The 20,343-nt window shown below is 37.1% G+C and overlaps 2 protein-coding genes across 2 annotated transcripts; both read right to left on the minus strand.

The window, feature by feature from the left end:
• Positions 1–16,752: 16,752 nt before the first annotated feature.
• Positions 16,753–17,623, minus strand: LOC122419325 (trypsin-3-like). Its single transcript, XM_043433763.1, has 2 exons — positions 17,575–17,623; positions 16,753–17,495 (listed from the first exon to the last, which is right to left on the minus strand). The coding sequence occupies exons 1-2, from the start codon at positions 17,621–17,623 to the stop codon at positions 16,753–16,755; spliced, it is 792 nt and encodes a 263-aa protein (XP_043289698.1).
• Positions 17,624–18,735: 1,112 nt separating this feature from the next.
• LOC122419326 (trypsin-like) lies at positions 18,736–19,476 on the minus strand. The gene has a single exon (XM_043433764.1). It carries the CDS (start codon positions 19,474–19,476, stop codon positions 18,736–18,738), a length of 741 nt encoding a protein of 246 aa, XP_043289699.1.
• Positions 19,477–20,343: the final 867 nt, after the last annotated feature.

The following is a 20,343-nucleotide window of genomic DNA, read 5'->3' on the forward strand; positions in this document are numbered from 1 at the left end:
ACTTCATATATTTGTCAACAAATTTAGGAGCTATGATATCTCAAAACGATCATATACATACTTAATAATAAGCTCTTCAGTTATCACCTTGTTGGTTAATCATATGAGTCGACAGGGCTCTGCGAAATTTCCAAAATATACCGAACTCCATTGGAAATAGCACCATAGCAATATGGTGCTATTCAATAAGCTCGAAATCTTCGTTCTTCTGCAGCTCAGTAGATACATGTCTCCCCATACAACGATTAGATAATCAAAAATCTAACAGCATATGTCACTATGCGTTAGTTCATGAAACTTTTTAAAACTCTCTTCAAAATTATATAACAACAACGGTATACTGTCGATCAAATGAATAAAAAATAAATTAATATTCATATAAAATTTGGAATCAACATTGCAGAAGTATAGCTAAAAGCCAGCTTTTATGGTATGTATGTCTGTGATGGCCGTTTCACGGCAAATTTGCCTGCAAATTTATTTAATCTGATTCATTGCTATGATTCTTAATGTGGCTAAATCCGAATATATTACAACAGAAGGTGTATAACCAAACAAGAGTGCGTTGAAATTTTCTGTTAAAACGGATTAAATTCGTTGAGACATGATATTGTGAACGTGTAAATTTCGTTAGAGGACGATGTAACTTTCACTTCTACTTGGCTCTTCAGACGTGACATATTCAATTGTAGTTAGTATAAAAATTAGGACGACATCAAATGCCATCAGTCGCAAAGCTTAAGAGGATGCGCGGAAGCGTTAGTCTTCGTACGTCGACTGTTTTCACTCTCCCTTTCTCATCTCCTTTCCTTCCATATTTTAAGTGCTATAATGAAGATTTCTAATGACATTTTCTCACCCTATGAACCTTGAAACTGTCACCGTCTTGTGCTTTTCGTTACAACGAAATCAGTGTTTTCTTCAAGTCAGTCTCTGGCATTATTCCGACGTCGAGACACTTCATTTTCGCACTTTCTACTCACGCTTTCTCCACAAATGTATTACGTCGTTGAATTTTGAGACTGAATTGTGCAAGGGGACTCCCTTGCCACCTTGGTATCGAAGGAAAATACCGCTCAGCAATGTACATCTTTCGATATGTTTGTATGTACTTGTACTTTAAGTTAATTACTCAACACAATATAGCTGGAAGCCTGAGCGACACTGATAAAGCATTTGACAGCTCGTCTTATGTCAGAGAGTAGAAAGACTCTCTCTGGAGACAATGCCACCCTTCTCAAGATAACGAATTTTCCTGAAGTTTTATACTCCATATATTTTAAGAACTTCAATTGATGAGAACTTCAAAGATGTTTTGTAATATTCCGAGCGAAGCGAGTTCTTTATTTTATGATCTCATTTCCACTTGGTAACAATATTTCATCCTATTATTGTTCCTATAATATGCTTTTTCCAAAATTTAGAGGAGCACTGTTATCATAATTCAATTTAAAGTAAAATATTTCATTTTTTATATCTATTATTGCACTTGCCGTAAATCCAAACGTAGGTAAATCATATCAAAATCAATTTCATTGTTATTTTCGAGATTTTTTCGTACCACAAATGTTTTTCGAAAAATTTTCCTTCTTGCATATTTGAGTATGGACCAGTAAAATTATTGCACATGTATAGTTATCGTTTCTCGAACAACATTCGGTTTACCTTTGCTCATAGGGAACACAATACAAGGGATATATTCAGTTAGTTTAGTTTTATTCTTGCTGTCGCAAAGCATGCGGCACCTAAATAACTCGAAGCAATAGCTAGAGAACTGCAGCTCTGAAGGAAAGGACGAAAATTAGTGTGGTGCCAAAGCAAAGGTTCTCGTGTCATGAAAGCCCAAGTGTGAATTATGACACGGGTGATGATAACCGACAACTGAGAGAGAAGCCCATTGTCTGAAACGACTATCATGTGGTTAACGCTTCGCAGAGAAGCGGAGACCAGTATGACATCACAAACGGAAGAGATCTTTGAAGTCGTGCGGTTTCCGCGGGACCTGGAAGCCCACTATTATCATTGTTGTTGGTTCAGAGATATTACTATTTTCTGGAGTAGCTCTTAATGCGATTGGTGTAAATTAAGTTCATGAGCGTTTAATTATTAATCAGTAAATCTGTATTTAATACTCATCGGTACGATAGTCGAAGAGTTTTTAAGATTCCATTGCTATCCAAAGTCACAGCATCGAAACGCATGAACAATCTTTGAAATGGCAGAAAGGTTATGCTTTCTACTCTGCTCAAAATTCCTTCCATACTTCATGCTGTAAATAATATCTATTTTTTATGATCTATTTGCATCAGTACAATTCCAACTATTGCAGCTTCGGCTCATTGTCAGTCCACTACTTTGACGATTCTTAAGAAAATTAACAACCTCAATTTCAAATATTCCATCATCCATTTTTTAGTCTATTTCTAACAGTTTTTATCCGGCCAAGTATGTTGGTAGGGATCTTACCGTCATCAGGATTATCCCTGATCATGATTAGAGTATGAATTCTTCGTGGTATCATTGAAAAAAAATACAAAAAAGTTTTTTTTTCAAAAATGTTCACGTTTTTCACGATTGACTCGGCCATATCTTTTTTTCTTTATGTCTAATCGGAATTTCGAGCCAGTATTCTGAAAGAGCATAAAATTCTACCTCGATATATCTGAAAACAATATTTTTTCAACGCCGATAACATAAAAAAAAATCGCGTTGAAAGTTTGGTAAATAATCGGGACGCTTGGGCGTTAATGGGTTAAATACTTCAACTGTTGATGAGATTCTAAACGAAATTTAGAGCTGCGATTATTTTTAGCAATTTGGTGGAAATGTTAATTCAAAGTTTTTATTAAATTCAATTTATTTCGAAAATAGAAATTACTCGCGCATGTGCGATGTGAACATCGGTCTATTCGACCAATAGCGACTCCACCATAAAAACAAAGTTCCAATCAGCGATTTTATACAGAGATGTGTTCGAGATTAAATGTCTAAACCAATCAGAAAACTGGGAAAAATCCATCCGAATTATTATTATTATTATTATTACATCGTTGTTCATGAGGCAGTCTTGTTTCGAAAGTCTGACTTATAACTTGCTTTCACAAAAGAACACTCAGAGAGCAATTAAACACGGAAACAACAAATTTTCCTCCCCGATCTAGTGTGATCAGAAAAGAATCATTTTTTTGTTTGTAAAAAGTGACTGCGAAATTACTGAAAGTGAAAATGAACTACGAAATTTATCATTTTGTATCAAGGCATAAAAAGACAATTGATTTTTTTTTAAAGCGATCACAAAATTCTTGAATTGATATTTTTCATGCGAAAACAAAATATTATTAAATAAATTTCAAAAACACCGCATTTTCGTTTTTCTTTCGTGCCTGCTCTTTTATTTCAATAAAAAGCTCGAATTCGCGAATGGCGGTGTGCACTGGCACGATCTTACCGTTACATTATATATATATATATTTTCATACTTTTTTATCTCTATATCGTATACTTTACAACATATTTTGAAATATCGGAATAGCACTTGCGCATCCACTAGCTTTGAATACGTATATGTGCGAAAACGAGAGATCGAGAGTTTTGACAAGCGAGGTCGATATAAATTTAACCGGTCGACTGGCTCCTCGGAAGTGCACGAAATTTTTAAATATGCTTCTATGGCTTGCGTCGGACTACGGTTAATTGAATCTGACACTGAAGTACATTCGAAAGAGCCGGTGGCTTTACTCGCTCACATACATAAACCCGTGGATATAGCATCAAGAGATCACCAAAGACTGCACTTGTTTTAGATAGAAGCATCGACATGCATATAGATGTGTGTGCATTCATCGAGATTCTCGTATATGGAGCAGGGATAAAATAAAATTTCACTTTTCCATTTCCTTCTCTCTCTCTCTCTCTCTCTCTTTTTATTCTCTCTGCCTTTTCCTCTCAATGTAGACATCAGAGCGTACCGTGATGAAAAGCTCACGTTTATGTATGATACTCTAGGTCAGAGGGCATATACAGCTTCGACCAAAAGTATTGTGCACCCAACAATTCGTGTTCAAACTGAGTCAGGCATTTTTATAAAAATAAAAAACTAACGAAGCGAACGCGTTTTTTCTCTATCCCATTTCATAAAATGTGGTTTTGAAAAAAAGTAGGATTTCCTCTTGACCGAGTCAGCTCTTAATAAGAGATCGTTAGTTTCAATTTCGTTTCTGAAAAAAATAACTAAGTCGATCTCAATTTCTTTTTTGCTCGTTTTTTTAAAATTCTTGATCATGATAACGGTTCAATGTTTTAGTAAAGGTTACGATCTAATTGGTAAGAAGCAAAATGGCAAAAAATGCCTTTTTTGAATACTGTGTCAACTTTAGTCCAATTCAAAACTCTGTTTATTAAATTAATATTTGATTTATGTCGATTGCGATATCAAGATGTTAAACCAGGTATAAATATTAGAAAGTACTTAATATTTTTAGCTAAACCTGTATCCTGCAAGATTACTTTATACATGCGAATCCATTGCATCCATACTCTGTGCATGCACAGTACGCTCGCTTTTTATTTTTTTTTTTTTTACCTAGCTACCGACCTCTTTTTTCTTATTCTCTGTTGCTCCGTTCGTCTTTCGTTTATTTTATTTCTATATTTTTTTGTGGTCTTTGCTCTCTGCATTTTTTTTCACTTGTTTTATATGCATATCTACGAGGGTTACTTTTATCTCACAGTTGGCCGCGTTAATATTACCATCTAAACTTTGTGACACTAAAGTGACTTCTACCTCAATCAGCCAAATACCCAATGAATCATGAATGATGAGTTAAATTATAATTCGTTGACTCACAGGAGAAAATTTTTCAAAAAACGAATTTCTTTTCTTCGTATTTTCTGAAAAATCTTGGAATAGAGCAACGCAAACACTCGAAACAGTATAAACATTGTTTGCTATAGATCCTGGCCTGAAGCTCGTAGTTTCCGGAATACTTGTACCATTGAAATAATTCAACTAACTAAGCACATGTCCTAAAGCTCATCTGGGAAAATCTTCGTAAAAAATTTCACGGAGGGCAGAAACCATCGCAAAGATATTTATCCGGCGAGTGTAACAAAATAAAATGAATATAAAGAACAATGAATAAGATTGAAACCAGTCTGGATTCCGCGTTTATAACAATATCTATATTAATATAAATAAATGTACGAGATCATGCACGTAGCACACATACATGCGAGTACGTAGACTGTAATACCGCGGGGCTACATCTCGTTAGTAAGGACATGAATGTACGCGCATACTCGTAATTTACCTCAGCCGTAGTACGGGGATGAGTGTCTATATCTTTACCGCATACAAAACGTGAATGGAGAATCTCGCTCGTATTAAAAGACACGTTACTATATACGAGGTATATTAGTAACATTTTCCCCTGATGCACGCACGCGAGTTAAACTAAGTTACAATTTCGTTTCTTAGTAAGCGTGTTGCTGCAGCTTGTATACTCATATTTATTAGTGCACATACATCTTGCTGATTTCCTTTCTCGTTTGTCTCTGAGCTTCACTTAGGTATACGCGTAACTTCAGGCCTAGTGTATACACCCGACGAAACTCAAGGGTTACTGTGTATACGCGTAAGAAGATTCAAACGGATCGTCACACAGTTATACACTGAATTGTTTCTCTTTACCATTGTATACGTCGAGAAACGTTTAGCGAGAATTGCATTGAAAAGATGTTAGCCATCATAAACAAAGCATATTTTGCACGTTTTTTTTTTCAAGTAAACGTCGTGATTAATCTGTTTTTCGTTAGAGTGCTTTTAAAAGATTTCTTTTACGACTTGGAAAGAGGATTTTGTTCAAATAAAGGGGATGGAATTTTTAAATGTGTTATTTAATTCGTAAGAACAAGTGTGTTTTCCAGTTGATTGAGGGACAGAATTCATTGTTATGACTTTTCAAGTGATAATGGTAATGTTCGAATGTCGAAAATGTTTGCCCTCATATTAGTTTGCGGAACACGCTCCACGTGTCCGAACAATTTACATCCAGTGTACCCGCAGGCCATCATCCTCTTTACATATTTATCAAGTGTGATTTATCTCAATTCGTGATGTCCTTTCGATTCCTGTGCGATTGGATTATCGACGCAAAATGCCCCGAAGACTAATATCGATGGTTCACTAAATTCCTTCCCGAAAAGCTAAATGTACACGATTGGGCCGAGCTCAAAGCGAAGCACGCAGTACGCAAATATTTGTTTGGTTGTGTCCTCGATGAATTTCTGCCTGAGATATTCATATGTGTGGTTGGTTTTCTTCGCTTTCGTGTCTTAGTCGAATATTTGGTTTTTGGTAGGTGATTAGCAAGGCACGAGTATGTTCGACGAAGAGTTAAAACTAATTTAGCATAATCAATTCATCACTTTAATTTAACATTGTAATCAATGTAGTTCTATGTTTCAATAAATATTTGATATTTTTTATATCATCAGTTCTGGAATCGATGGAATGAGTTAGCACTTTATTAATCCAAAGCTACTCAACTGCAATTTACAATTTCCTAGACCGACGTTCCTGAAAGGTTCTTCACTAATGTGTTCCACTCTTTCCTGATTCTAATGCTCTAATACACCATGCTGGAAACGATTATCAGCATGAGAAACCGATGAAAACTGTTTCATCCGTCATCTAATAAAAATTAAACTCTTCTAGGGTGCTCAGCTTCCGCAATGACTCATTGAACTACTGCGGAATTCATAAAATTATCGTTGTCATTTATTTCACTTTTCAATTTAAAGAAGTGTTGAGATAAAATTAGAACTAGGAAGGATTACTAGTCATATAGTCATTTACATGAAGCCACGAATCCCGGGGAAAAAATTATATTATCCCGTTGTCAACGAGGGATGATCGATGGTCGGCGAAATTGAAGAAAATTGCGGCCTACATCAAAGATCGAGTCGCAGGGATAAGCCTGCGAGCGGATTCAATCGGTAGAGTGTAAGGGGCCACGTCCTAGAGTATTGGATTAAATTATGTCCCCGTGTAGTTTCCGTGCTGTGCTATACCGTACCATCGAATGACTCATCGTGAATAAAGTAGTCGGATCAATGACCCCAATTGCACGAAGCGAGCAATTTCAATTTGTCGTTCAATATCGTCGTTATCTCGTATAATCGAATCGCCTAATTACCATCGCACGTTTCTTTTATTTCTACGATTCACGGGAAAAAATTGCTCTTTATACAGCCTGAAACGTCGTTCATTTCCGTTATTTTCATTCTGAGAAGGAAGACTATATTAAAAAAAGATTTATCAATAATTGAATCGATTTTTTGCACAAAAATAACATGAATTTTTTTTTCACCGCTCCCGTTTGTGCCGGAATTGAATCGGTACGATCGATAATTTGGTGGACCATCGGTTTCTCTAACACCTTTTAGAATAATAATGCAGCTTTATTTCCCGAGCAAACTGACGCGTAAGCCGGTGTTCCAATCCACTCAGGATTGTTGGTGAATTAATCCTTTTCCCTGCTGCCTGAGTCGTTGTTAAGGCTGTGTTCGACCTCGTCGTTCATAGAAAATATATATATACACCCTTAGCAGAACAGTTATTTCTCTAACCAGTGGTTTCGTGCTGTTAGTATGTGAACTTGGATCCACGCATATATAAACATACTGGAACCAAAGGCTAGGGAGAGAAAATCAGACCGCGATGAAAGAGGAGAGTGATAGAGTAGAGAATTGTCGCGTTTCTACGCCGGTCGTCTGCCACGCCAAGTGTCTCGGTTCCCACACGTTTTCACTCTGCTTTCCGCACAGTTCGACGATGCCAGGCTTTGCTCTTTTCTTTTCTCTCGCTTCTTCCTTTTACAATCTGCTCTCAAAGCTCGAATGATCTGACCCTTTTTTAAATAGTGTCTTTTAGATTTCTTCGAGATATATTTGAGTCTTAGATAGCCATTCCATTGAGAAAGAAGTTGAATAAGAAGATTCGAACGTTATCGAGTTTTTTGATTATTGAAAATCGTTGACTAATCAAAGATGTAGTTATGTGGAGCATGTTCCTCTTTCGTATTCGGAATGGATTGACCTAAAGTGCAGTTTTTCTCGTTGCTGTTTAAGCTGTGTAGAATATGATTTATGATGACGCATGATGAATGCGCGGGTATGAGAATGTACTTCACTATAAATCTTGTTGTTACCTCTTTACGTTATGCACGTCACCTAATATCGCTCAGTGATTGTAAAACAAGAAGGTAACGGCAATGGTGACGAAGCTTTTCGTCTTCTATATTCACTCCTTCTCTCTCTCTTTCTCGCTCTTTCTCGACTATATTTCGAAACGCGTTCTCACTTTCTGCCATTTATTTCTGGCACTCTTTACTAACCAATCTTACAAATTCTACATCTGGCACTAATTTTAAGAAGGGTTTATTTGGTTATCTTTTTTTCCTTGAAGAGAAAGGAAGCCCTTAATCTTAATATCATTATATCTTAATATATTAATTTTAGATATTAAGCTCAGTCGTTTTAAGTATACTTTATACTCGTGTGTATTTTTCTTTTTTTGTTCTGTGTAACTTGTTTACCCAGATATCAATCTGGTGTTTCTCCATTTATTCATTCTTAGTAATCAAACATATTTTCTTGTATTTTTTGTCATTTGCCTCACGGATAATTGCCCAAGGCATAATAAACTACACAACCAATCAATCAATCTCTCTCTTGCGTCCGAATTTCCTTCTCTGGTTTTCTCTTCCCTGCCATTCGTATGTATGTGTATGTGTATGTGTATGTATGTATGCATCTTCTTGACTTATCACGGGACCTGCAGAACATGCAGGTATGCATCTCACTTAAGAGCGCAAGCACCCTCGTGGATTTCCCATCAGTGGAAGGCTTAGTGTTTTCAGTAGAAGAGGCTTTAAAGCTCATGTGTTAGGTTTGTCGCTTTATAGGTAGTTCAAAAAGTATGGTCAAAACTGCAGCGGTTGCATGGACCACCGTTTATCAAACGGGACAGTTAACTTGTCATTTCTCTCCGTAAAGCATCGCTCATTAATTGTTTAAATAATAATCATAATTACGAGGTCATCTGACGAAGGAATATGAAGACGAAATTTCGCAAGGTAAATGGTTTGTAAATTTGAGACATTACTTTTGAGACTCTATGTATTCTGTCTACCACTCGTTTATGCTGTGTGTTACTCGTTCACGTGTCTAACCACACCAAAGTATATAGATTTCTGTCCGCATACTATAATCGTAGATTTTCAGATACTCATAAGCAAACATCGAGCAACGTTTATCGTATTACACAGAGAAGCACATGCATACCTCGTGAAAATAGAAACGCATCGGATGGAAAATCCACTGGGAAACGATCGTTGACGATGATGCACTGCTGTAATTAATGTAAGCTCCGCGTGTTTTACAACCCTCCATGAATATTAATCTCTATAGTTGTTTCGCAAATCCGATATTTGTACCATGCAGTCGTTCAAGTTGCTATGAATTAAGCTGCGGAGTATTATAATATAATAATCACCAGTAAAAAATGACGCTTTTGCTAAGCTTCGTGAGCTTAGCGTTTTTAAACATTTTTTTTCGTTTCCTAGGTCACTATTAATTGTAATATGTCATGTGTTTTAACTTTTTTTTCTACAAATAAGAAAGGAAATACCCAACGATGATGGTGTTGGAAATATGGAGTGCATCCTTCAGTTGAAATGGTCTAAAAAGTAATCTGACCTTCCGATGGATTGTGAGTTTTCCAATCATTGGATTTCCGATAAAGAACTTGTGAAGAAAATTGAGTCCAGTTGACCGATGAAGCTTTCAGTGCTAAGGATGACTGTCTTTCTCGGACAAGCGTTAGACTGTAGAATAAATTGGACTTAGGTTCCAGTCAGGATGCTGATGTTCAATTGCTTTATTTTCCAATTGGGAGAGGGCACTGAGGACGCCAAGGTGACAGCAACTCGACGGCATTTGATTTTCCTCTTCCGTGCTCCCGACATGCTGGCGTCAGATGGAAAAACTATTGCACCTCGAATTGCTAGTTCTGTATAGATGTGCTAGTAAACTAGCACATCTATCGAGTGTCCTAAAATTCATGCCTTTATTATAGGGTTCCTATTGATATTGTTATATTATGAGATGATTATGGAGATGACTTGACCCGGATACAAGCCGAGTAGTACTTTCACAAAAACAAAAGAATTATTATTCTGAAAGAATCGCATTTTTTGACATTGTCTATTCCAATTGGTACGTCGTGCGCGCGCGCATGTGTGTGTGTCATTAAGATATACTTTTTTTTATCATGATGAGTATAATCGAATCAATAAAAGAAGTGTTTCACCAGGAGGAAGAAAAGCTATTTCCTATACAAACGAACTGAACGAACTTCGGTTGAAAAAATTGAATTCAATCCATTAATGGATCTCTCATTAGAAGTCTACTACAGCTCTGGAAAGCGAGAGGCTGCAATCCATGAGAGTTTTATCTTGGGGAAGCTGCAATTTTTAGTGAGATCAAATGAAATTTCGAATTCTGTGCAATCCAATCTGCTTTATAAGTGTAAGAGTTGAGAACCTTACAACCGTTAGATTTGGTATTTGTTCATGGACGGAAATGTGACGATAGATGTTACAAGGATAACCATTAATTAATATTCTTCGTGATATTGTGGCACCTCATGTGCAGGGGAAAAGGATCAAAATTACAAGGGAATATGCATTGAAATGGGCCGCGGCAAGCTTGTGGAATCAATATTCGTTTTAGACGCTTTTGTATGCAAACCTGAACTAGAAATAAATCGTTATTCTTTTTTAATATCTTCTGTTGCAGCGCCGAAGAAAGCGTATTTTTGCACTACGCTTTAAAATAAGAAATCAGGGCAAACGAACGAAAGAGCTCGTTTTAACTTGATCCTAAATTACTTCAATTTCAAGAGTATTCCTTTTTCATGATGTCTAAATGTCACAAATTATGTAAAAAGAGAGAAAGGATAAAACGCGTTTGTTTTTCAAAATCGTATTTACCAGCGACTTTTTTTTACTTATTTATAGATATACATTTACTACTCATTGTTTTGTGTGAATGTTGAAATTACCGTTTGTTATTTGTTAAAATGAAACCTTTTGGTTTAAGAAAACGTATGATTTCTGAAAAACAATAGGAATTTGATTGGGATTTAGTGGTTAGGATGAAAAATATTATGATAATTGATTTAGAGCAAGACTAATCTTACACGAGAATAAAATTTTCACGAGACCCGTGTGAGACAATGATGTACTGCGTCTTGCTCCAGTTTGAGAATTCGAGAAGCGATTGATGAGACATAACTACAGAATTGAGGTAATCGATATGATAGTTTTTGAGGAGGAACTTCATCGAATTACGCGAATTGAAAAAACGCGAGTGAGCAATCGAATAGAGCATAGAGATTAGCACACACACAAATACAATATGATTATTCCAATAAAGGTGTAAATTATAAAGAAAGGTTAAGTTTTAGTAGATTACCTAACAAAATCTTGACTAATTGTAATTCAAGTGAAGGAAAAAATATAATCCACTAATTCATCTCCATCATTCGTTCGTTTGATCCACACAGATGTAAATCTCGTCACATTAAGAAATCTTTTTGTTCTTTGGCAACTCAAGTACAATTTTAATGGTGAAGACGTAATTATAACACAAAATATCGATTTCAGATAAACTGATTGAATATTTTCACGATATAAATTTTACGTCCTTTTTCACCGTTCGTCGGAGAAAAACTGCCTCCAAATAAATAAACGTCTTTACTTCGTTTGTTCCTTTTTTTCTCTTTTATATCTATATTCATCTATATATCCGGACTAGTCAAAGACAGTGTGACCATCCTCACTGTTAACACCATTTAATAATATTAATACTCAATTCAAAGAATCAACCATTTATCAACCAACAAGTTTTTTATTTTATAACATCTTTGAACTATTATTATTCTACCTAGAATGCCCGTCCAAACAATGATTAATTAAATTACACAAAGGTTTGGATTTCAGAATATTCCTGTACACCATTATACTTCTTCCATTGCTTTCGAAAAGGAAGATCTCGCTGAAGTATTTCTTGAGTTGGTGTTTCTCGGATATTTTTAGTGCGTATTCGTATATAAAATATATTCAACCGATTTCGTGTATAATGAAAGGACAAGCATTTTTCCAATTGGGTGGAGTTGTCTGTTCTAGAATCGAGGCAAATGCGGCTCGATCATACAATGGCGGTTACTTTTCGATATAAAAGATTCCGCGTATGGTCGCAGCAACGAGATAAACACGATGCAAGATGTTCGACGTTCCCGGTCGTCGTATTCGATATTATATATACGCGAATCATCAGGCGACGAAGAAAGCGCCCGCGAGGCAAAACAGTTAGCGAGAGGAAGAGCCAATGCAAAGGGAAAAAGAGAAGGAGCACCGGACCGAGATAGAAACTACGAGGCTTGGCCTGCGGTTTGGCGTTCAAGCTTCGACTATACACCACTTGGCTTTGCGGGCACGTATCCTTGAAGCCTTAGGCCCTGCTACGTACGCGCATCACGCATCTCTCAGCTTTTTTTCTTCGTGATACCGCTCGGCCGAGTGGGTTCTGGTGGTCCTTGTCCATTCTGCTCTCATCTTGCTCTCACCCTCTCTCGCTCTCTCCGTCCCTCTTATTTTTCGAGGCTACTCCTTTGCTCCTGTTATTCCGCGTCTTTTTCACAATTATCTTGCCCCTTATCTCCTCTCTGTTCTTCTATCTGATAAGCTTCGCGACACAAGATTACCCCATTTTTGTCGCCAGTTCGAGAGGAACATTTTTCTTCCGCATAAGCTGTTCAAAACTCGTGAAAAATTGAGAAACAATATTTTTCAGAATAAAATACACAACTACTCAGAATTTCCATTGACACAGAGGGTTTCTACCCAGCAGAACGAGTATAATTTTGAACTCGTAAATAATCGTAGTTTAAAATTTTTCACCTAATATTGAGACCAGTAATGTTTTATTTTATACTGTTGTAGCTGAGAACATTCCTTAAGCATTTCACTGAATAATCACAATTTTTTTTTTCGATCACTTCAAGTATTTCAGACTTTAGGGTAGTTTCAACCAAGAGGGTAGTCAAGTGAGTAATGCAAAAGAGATGGTGTGACAGAGACATAAGATAACGGAAGTAGAGATTGTGAGTTTTTCGATTCCGAAGGTTTCTGGACGGAATCTAAATTACGAAAGAGCCACGAGCAACCAGAAAATAACCGTAGCGTGCGAAGCGGTTTCCACCTTACTACCGCTAGCTTTTAAGACCTACTTCCTCTGCATTCTCCACTCGGTTTTTATCATAGTTTTTTTTCTCACCCCCCATTCTGCTAGTAGAGATTTTTCATAGAGCGTGTACCGTTTAGTTGCGACCAGACCGGTCGTTTTGCACGTTGTTTTCTGCAAACGTGGATAAAGACGCAAAATAGAGTAGAGAAGAAAAAAAAGAGCATGCAGCAACCGGAGACTACAAGGGTACTTTTTCTTGTTTTGTATTGTGAAAAAGATGGGAATAAAAAAGAAAACGAGTATCACATAACAAAAACATAAATATCACATAAAAAACAAAACGAGTAATCAAATATTATTTCAGAGCGAATTTTTCTTCAAGAAAATCAGGACATGAAAAATGACGAAACGAAAAATAATTATTATTATCTTATGATTTTGTATTGATCACTTTCGTGAATAAAACAATCAAAACCTGGTAACGATCGTTTCCTTAATATTTCATAATTTTGGAAATATACGGCAACATTTTCCTTTGTTCGTAATCAATAAAAGCTATTTTACCATGCATATTTGATCGGAATTGGAAGGTAGAAATCTGGTAATTTAATCATTTGTTTTAATGCCTTTTCTCAAGTAATCAATAATCGGCATGCACTAGTCACACATCAAGGGTTCTTGAAACGCGTGATCAATTAGGCAAACGGTTTGAATGCCTGAATTGATGCGTCACGTTTAAATGTATGCATCCGTTTAAATTTTGGTTATTTACTTTGCAGGAAATTTCAGAGTAACTGTCGCGGAAGTGGAATGGTGGGCTTCGTCAGCTCGATAGTTAACGCCTTGGGGTGAAGTAGAAAGCACGGGAACGAGGGAGGGAGAAAGGGCTTAAGCAATTTGTTATACACGTATATGGCAGGGCTTTGAACATGGCGAGGTACGAGTATTCAAGCTATTTGGGAAGGGTGACGGTGAAGTTTCTCCAGTTGCCACTACTCCACCATCCAATGCTCACTCTTCCGTCCATTCGGGTTCCTGATGGCACTCTTATTCCTTCCTTCGTTCCGCGGTGTTGTTGTACGTTGCTAGTTGTTTCTTGTTAATTCTCGCTACAAAGTACTTAAGGTCTAGAAATGAGAGAAGAAAGGTTGATGGTAAGGAAGCAGGACTCTTGATCCTCGCAGTCGTTGATGGGCTACACGCTGAACAACGCCTGGGAAACGAGCATGTGATGCAGTTTCGTAGAGCACAAGTTTGGTATACGCTCTGAAAAGCTCACGTAGCAAAAATAAAAGAATTTTTAAGAAAAACCAAGTTTTTCTTGGCTTTGTATGAATTAAAGAAAATATTTATGCATTAGACTGGCGGAGGTAAAACTTTCTTCTGGCGTCCGACCCTTTCTTCTTAATTCTTAATTCTTGTTGGTTAAACAATCACAGTATTTATAAATATAATCGACGGAAGTTTATGCTCGGTCGTGAACAAAAACGCTTCTGCAATCAATGCCAATGCTCTTGCCCATTACAGTGTAACTCAACAGTTGTCTCTCACTGAAGTTATGTTCGTTTTAGCCAAATTATTCATTAGGTTTTACCCAAAATTAGTGGATTATGGCGTGTTGTGCAAATGGGAATTATCTATCGGTCTAACTCCAGAAAATTCAGCAATCAGGCTCATTTTTTCAACAGGCTGGAGATTTCATATATACTTATAGAGAAAGTAATAGTTGGGGCGTTCTGAAATGACAACGATCTCATATTTATGTTGGATTATTCGAAAATATATCCCAGCAACTGCATGCAGTTTCCTGTTTATCTTCAACTCAAGTGCTCTTCTTGTTTTTCACTTTTTCGTTTTCATTTCGGAGGTATTCGTCGCCAGTTTTCTTGCAAACTCAGCATCAAGATCGAGAGGGATTGTACGCGACACCCGCACCCGTGGACTTCTATCTAGCGACGGGTAAATACCATCCCATCTTTTTCCCTCAACCTACTCAATATTGACACCCTTTTCTACTTGCGCACGCGCATTCCAACACAAAACCTTTCGCCGTTCTCCTTTCTCTTCATCACTCCTATCTTCTCTCTTTCTATCATTTCCACCTTCACATTCTCATCCTCTTTCCGATATAGCACCTTCAGATGAAAAGCAACCTCGTTCGCGACGAACAGAAGATGAAAGGATGAAGTTGTTCTCGTTAATCACGGATTGGGGAGCACGCAATTGTATCCACGAGCTTTTGCCTGCTGTGTAATTAAGTTCGATAGCATACCAGGCGTTTCAATCGTCATCGACAGTTCGGGGACGCATAGCTTTTTGAGGATTTACCCACAACATGTTTGTATCATTTGATATGTGTATTGACGTGGGATGAAGAGTTATACCGCTTATATTGTAAATATTTTTCTAAGATACCGAATTGAAATGATTTGTTCAGAGAGATAAATTATTGATAGTTACAAAAAAGCCATAATTCATTCAAATTTCATATGGGGTCCGTTTAGAAATCACATCGTGATGGCGTTCATTCATACAAAATACTGTGATGCTTTAATGAGCTTGCATAAAATATTGAATATTTGCTGCAAATTCAACTTGAAAAGCGTCGTATGGATCTTTGTAATTATGCTTTTGTATAGTACATCATTGTCGATCCTGAGAAATCTGGTGAATTAAGTTTCAAAGAGAACAAAAGCAACTGAACTGTAACCCTTAAGAGACTTTATAGACGCAGAACAGCGTACTTTATAAGTTGCTTGTATCTCCTTCCATCAGTCCTTTTCGCTTCGTATTTTGTTCTTTCGTATTCTTAATTCATTTTATTCTTTACATAATGAGGTAATCACAGGCTGTCTTCATGTAATTAGATTCAAGTAACAGCCCATAAAAGTTGTACCCTAAAGCTCTTATCCACAAATCATTCTGTAACAATATAAAGGCGTATTAGTAGGTAAAGAGAGAGAACAGAAAACCAGAAATTGAGGAAAGAGGTGGCCATCGACGAAAATAGAGCACTGAGTCGATGCCTTACATATGAAGAACACATACGAAGAACATTACATCGAGGCACCTCTCCAAGGATTGGCGTGACGACGAAGATCCGTCAAGGAGTGATTACTGTCAAAAATCTGGTTGCACTCAACCTTCGCTACACGATATCTTCACGGAATTTCGGAAACGACGACGACTACAGCACCAGGTTGAAAATTCTCCACATGCACACGTATTCTTTCTCCCTCTCTCTCTCTCTCTCTCTCTCCAATTAAATTACACCCAAATATAACCGACAACACATATGTTAAATAAAAAATAAAAAATCTACTCTTGTTAATAGTTTTAAGATATTTGTAATATTTATGAAAAATCAACACTTGACTCATGAGAAATAAAAAAATCATTACAATTTATTGCACAAACTAAACCTTCAAATGTCGTGGTTCTTCAAACACTGGTATTATTCCTAATCCAATCTCGGTAATAAGCAACGTCAGCGTAAATTGAAGCTTCTTCTCGAGGAGCACAAGGATTCGATCCCCAAGATAAGATACCAGCAAGACGCCCATTGATGGTGAGTGGACTACCTAGATCAGCTTGGATCGGACAAGGTCCACTTCCATCGTACACAGCACATATTTGACCCGTGTACGAAAGTTGCCCGTGTAACCAAATGTTACATTGGTATTTTGAAATAATCGAGAGGTCCAAATTTTTAGGACTTTGAACATTTCCGGCCGAGACCCAGCCGCTTAATATGGCGCTTGACCCTGGAAGACTCTCTTCATCTTGGTTATATAGTTGTATGGGCTGAAGATTTTCATGAAACTCAAAAGGTTTTGCCACGCGTAGGAGAATAATGTCATTGACACTTATATTTCCCTGTTCATTTATGAAATACCAATCATAATACTCCAGCTTGTCGATTGCCTGATGTGAATGAACAGTCCCAGCTTCAAGTGCACGGCCAGCACGAATAACCAAAGATGCATTTGGCTTCGGCCTCAGTCTTGTATCGAAACAGGAGCCAGCAGTGACTACCCATTCGTTTGAGATGATGCTTCCGCTGCACCAGTGCTGATAACTGTTGTTTTTCTCATGGTAGAATGCGAGGTCAACTTGAAAAGGACGTCGCTGAGAAGAAGCCACATGATCGCCTTGTACATTTTGCAGCCCCGATAATAAACTACCTAAAGATGGAATTAATACGTGGAGAACAAATTAAACAATGTAACGAGTTATATAACGTTGAATCAAATTCAAACTCACCGTTAGCGAGTGCAACAAACAAAACACTTGTAGCTAGCAACTTTGACATTTCTAATGGTTTATGAGACATGAAACTGTACTTATTGAGGATTCCAACGATCTCCTCTCATATATACCCTAAAAATGTGTCGTTCCCCACCACTAGCATCATCAAAACATCATTCACTTTTTTTTCAACTAGATAGTAATAGTCGTCAGCTGACTATAGATAAGTTGCTCAGACTTTCATGCATATCGCTCTTTTCACGATTTATGCTTTGTCTGATAAATTATTGGGCTAGATATGTCGTGATCTCGTATAATGCTTGATGTTCCTACAACATCAATATGATTTATTCCCCTCTTATTGAGGCTACAACGGTATTTTTCTATTTTATTGATGAATTTTCGGTCGTAGCGATAGTCTTATTTTATTTATTTCAACGCATGATAAATAGTTGTGAAGATAAGATTTCGAAAAATTTTTCGTTATGAGCGCAAAGATCGGTGATGGAAACTTGACTGTAACGCACGGATACATTTATCGATAGAAAATAATGTGAAACCGAAAAAATTTTTTAATTTAAAGATGATCTTCAACTAAATATCTCGTTGACCGGTTTATAGAATCAAAGAAACCAATTTTCGAAATTTCACACAGAGCCTATGTGCCTTTCTTTACGTTTATTTGATCATACATTTTCAGAAGACACAAAAATTGACAACGTTATCAATGATAAAAGTATTCGAATAAAAAAAACGACCAAAAGGTGAATCAAAGCAATTGATTTGGCACGTGGACTATCTTTATCCATTTGCTCATCATCGAAGCTTTAAAGTGCAATATCACTTTATTAAATTAAGATAAAGATTCTAGAGTTCACTAGGAGCCAAAGTAAGATCGTGCAGGTCCGTAAAGTCCAGAGAATTGACTACCAAACACAAACCTGATACTCGGAGGCTCAAAAAAACATCGTCGTTCATTAATTTTTTATTTCTTTTATTTTTCGAGTAATCATGAATCAGTAATATTAGAAAACGCCATTTCCTCTTAGTGTCTTCGAAATAAATCTTTGTCAAGTACTCAGGGCTGACAGAATCCGATGGTTCGTGTAGTGTAATGGTCGGGGTCAATTCAACGGGTTATGATCTCGTACGGGATTCAAAACAACTCCTTAACGTTCACACACCGCTTACAGTAGTGATCCACTCGCGGTATTTCGCTACTGGCGTGTACAACATTATATAATCCATAGATTCATCAAGATCCGTGTAAATAGGACGAGATAAAATACCAGCAAGTGCGTGTTGTTTGTGACCTATTTCTGAGTACACAATGAGGGGTGCACCTGAATCACCAGGACAGAAATCCTCGCAATCCTCGGGGAAATGAACGCAGATTTGTTCGCTATTCGAAATCTCTTGATTTTCTAATAATGTATCACATTGTTCCGTTGCAACTATGGAGACATTCATAGGATCGAGTATCTTGGCATATTCACACCGAGAGGTGACCGAATCTCTAGATCCCCAACGACCAACTATGGCAGTATCTCGAGATGGAACCTCGTGTAGGGTGTACAAAGGCACGTATTTTACAGTACTACTTGTGCAGAATGGATCTTTGACGCGTATCAACATGATGTCATTATCGAACTCGCTCCATTCGTCGTTGCTGAAGAGCGGATGAGGAATAGTATCGTTAACTCGGTGGTCCGAATAATTACCCTTCTCGTACTCGATATGACTACCTGCTTGTACAACCTTGACATTAGAACATTGCGCCGTCGTTAGAACCCATCTCTCAGAAATAATACTTCCACCACATTGATGAATAAACGTGTTTTCTGTGTTATAGAAGCCTATGCGTACTTGATAGGGCAGCTTCTCGAGTATCTCTACGTATTCTGGCAGTAGTTTCATACCTTCGGAAAGAAATAGATAAGAAGTAATGAGACTACCCCTTAGAACAATTTTACTTACTAATTGAGTGAGCCGTGGCGAGTACCGTCGTCAACACGATAATATTCAACATTTTCAACACTGACTTTGAAAATTTCAAACGAATAGCTAGTATCTCTTTCAGCGGGTCTTATATAGCCTTTGTAAAAGTTACGTGGATACGTTGATTTATATTTGTCAGTGAATTCGTGGAAACGTTTTATTGAAGAACTAGTGTAGTGGTGTTTTTTGGCCTTCGCCATGTATTTACTCAACTGTTCGAGGAATAATAGTCAAGATTCGTGCTCAAATTCGTATCTTAGTGCTTCTCGTAAAAATCGGTTGTCGGGTCGTTTTACAAAAGTAAGTTTATCCTAATCTTGCTGAAATTCAAACAATCGGCTCATCATCATAAAAAATATCCGTTATTTACATCGATGTCTACGCGTGTACAGTGGAAATAATTGATGTAATTCTTCTCGGAGCATCAGGTGACGTTCTATTTCACAATTTGTGTAAATATCTCGTGGAATCAAAGAAACCTTGGGCAATTAAGACGTGGATTAAAACACACTCCGCCAAAATCATAAAACAACCTCCATTATTGTCATGCATTCGATATAGAGATTGAACGTATCCTGATAACAAAACCTCGAGAAACTTCTTGATAGCTAAATGTTTAACGAAAATTTTAACTAAGTAAACTGAATTTGTGTTATTCCATCAATGCCTTAATTTCGAGAGAAACCTACGTTTGGATTATATGAAGGTTGTAAATACCGAGACACTTCCATTCCACATAAATTAATTATTTTCAACGGTCATGATTATCATGCATTCATCATTATT

The sequence above is a fragment of the Venturia canescens genome, chromosome 1, assembly GCF_019457755.1.
Source record: "Venturia canescens isolate UGA chromosome 1, ASM1945775v1, whole genome shotgun sequence".
NCBI classification, from domain to species: Eukaryota; Metazoa; Arthropoda; class Insecta; order Hymenoptera; family Ichneumonidae; genus Venturia; species Venturia canescens.

Excerpts from the sequence above, each read along its gene's own strand:
- LOC122419325 (XM_043433763.1), bottom strand. The coding sequence starts at position 17,623 with ATGTCAAAGTTGCTAGCTACAAGTGTTTTGTTTGTTGCACTCGCTAAC. Across the intron at positions 17,496-17,574 it reads GTTTGTTGCACTCGCTAACG|GTAGTTTATTATCGGGGCTG; the intron begins GTGAGTTTGAAT and ends TTCCATCTTTAG.
- LOC122419326 (XM_043433764.1), bottom strand. The coding sequence starts at position 19,476 with ATGAAACTACTGCCAGAATACGTAGAGATACTCGAGAAGCTGCCCTAT.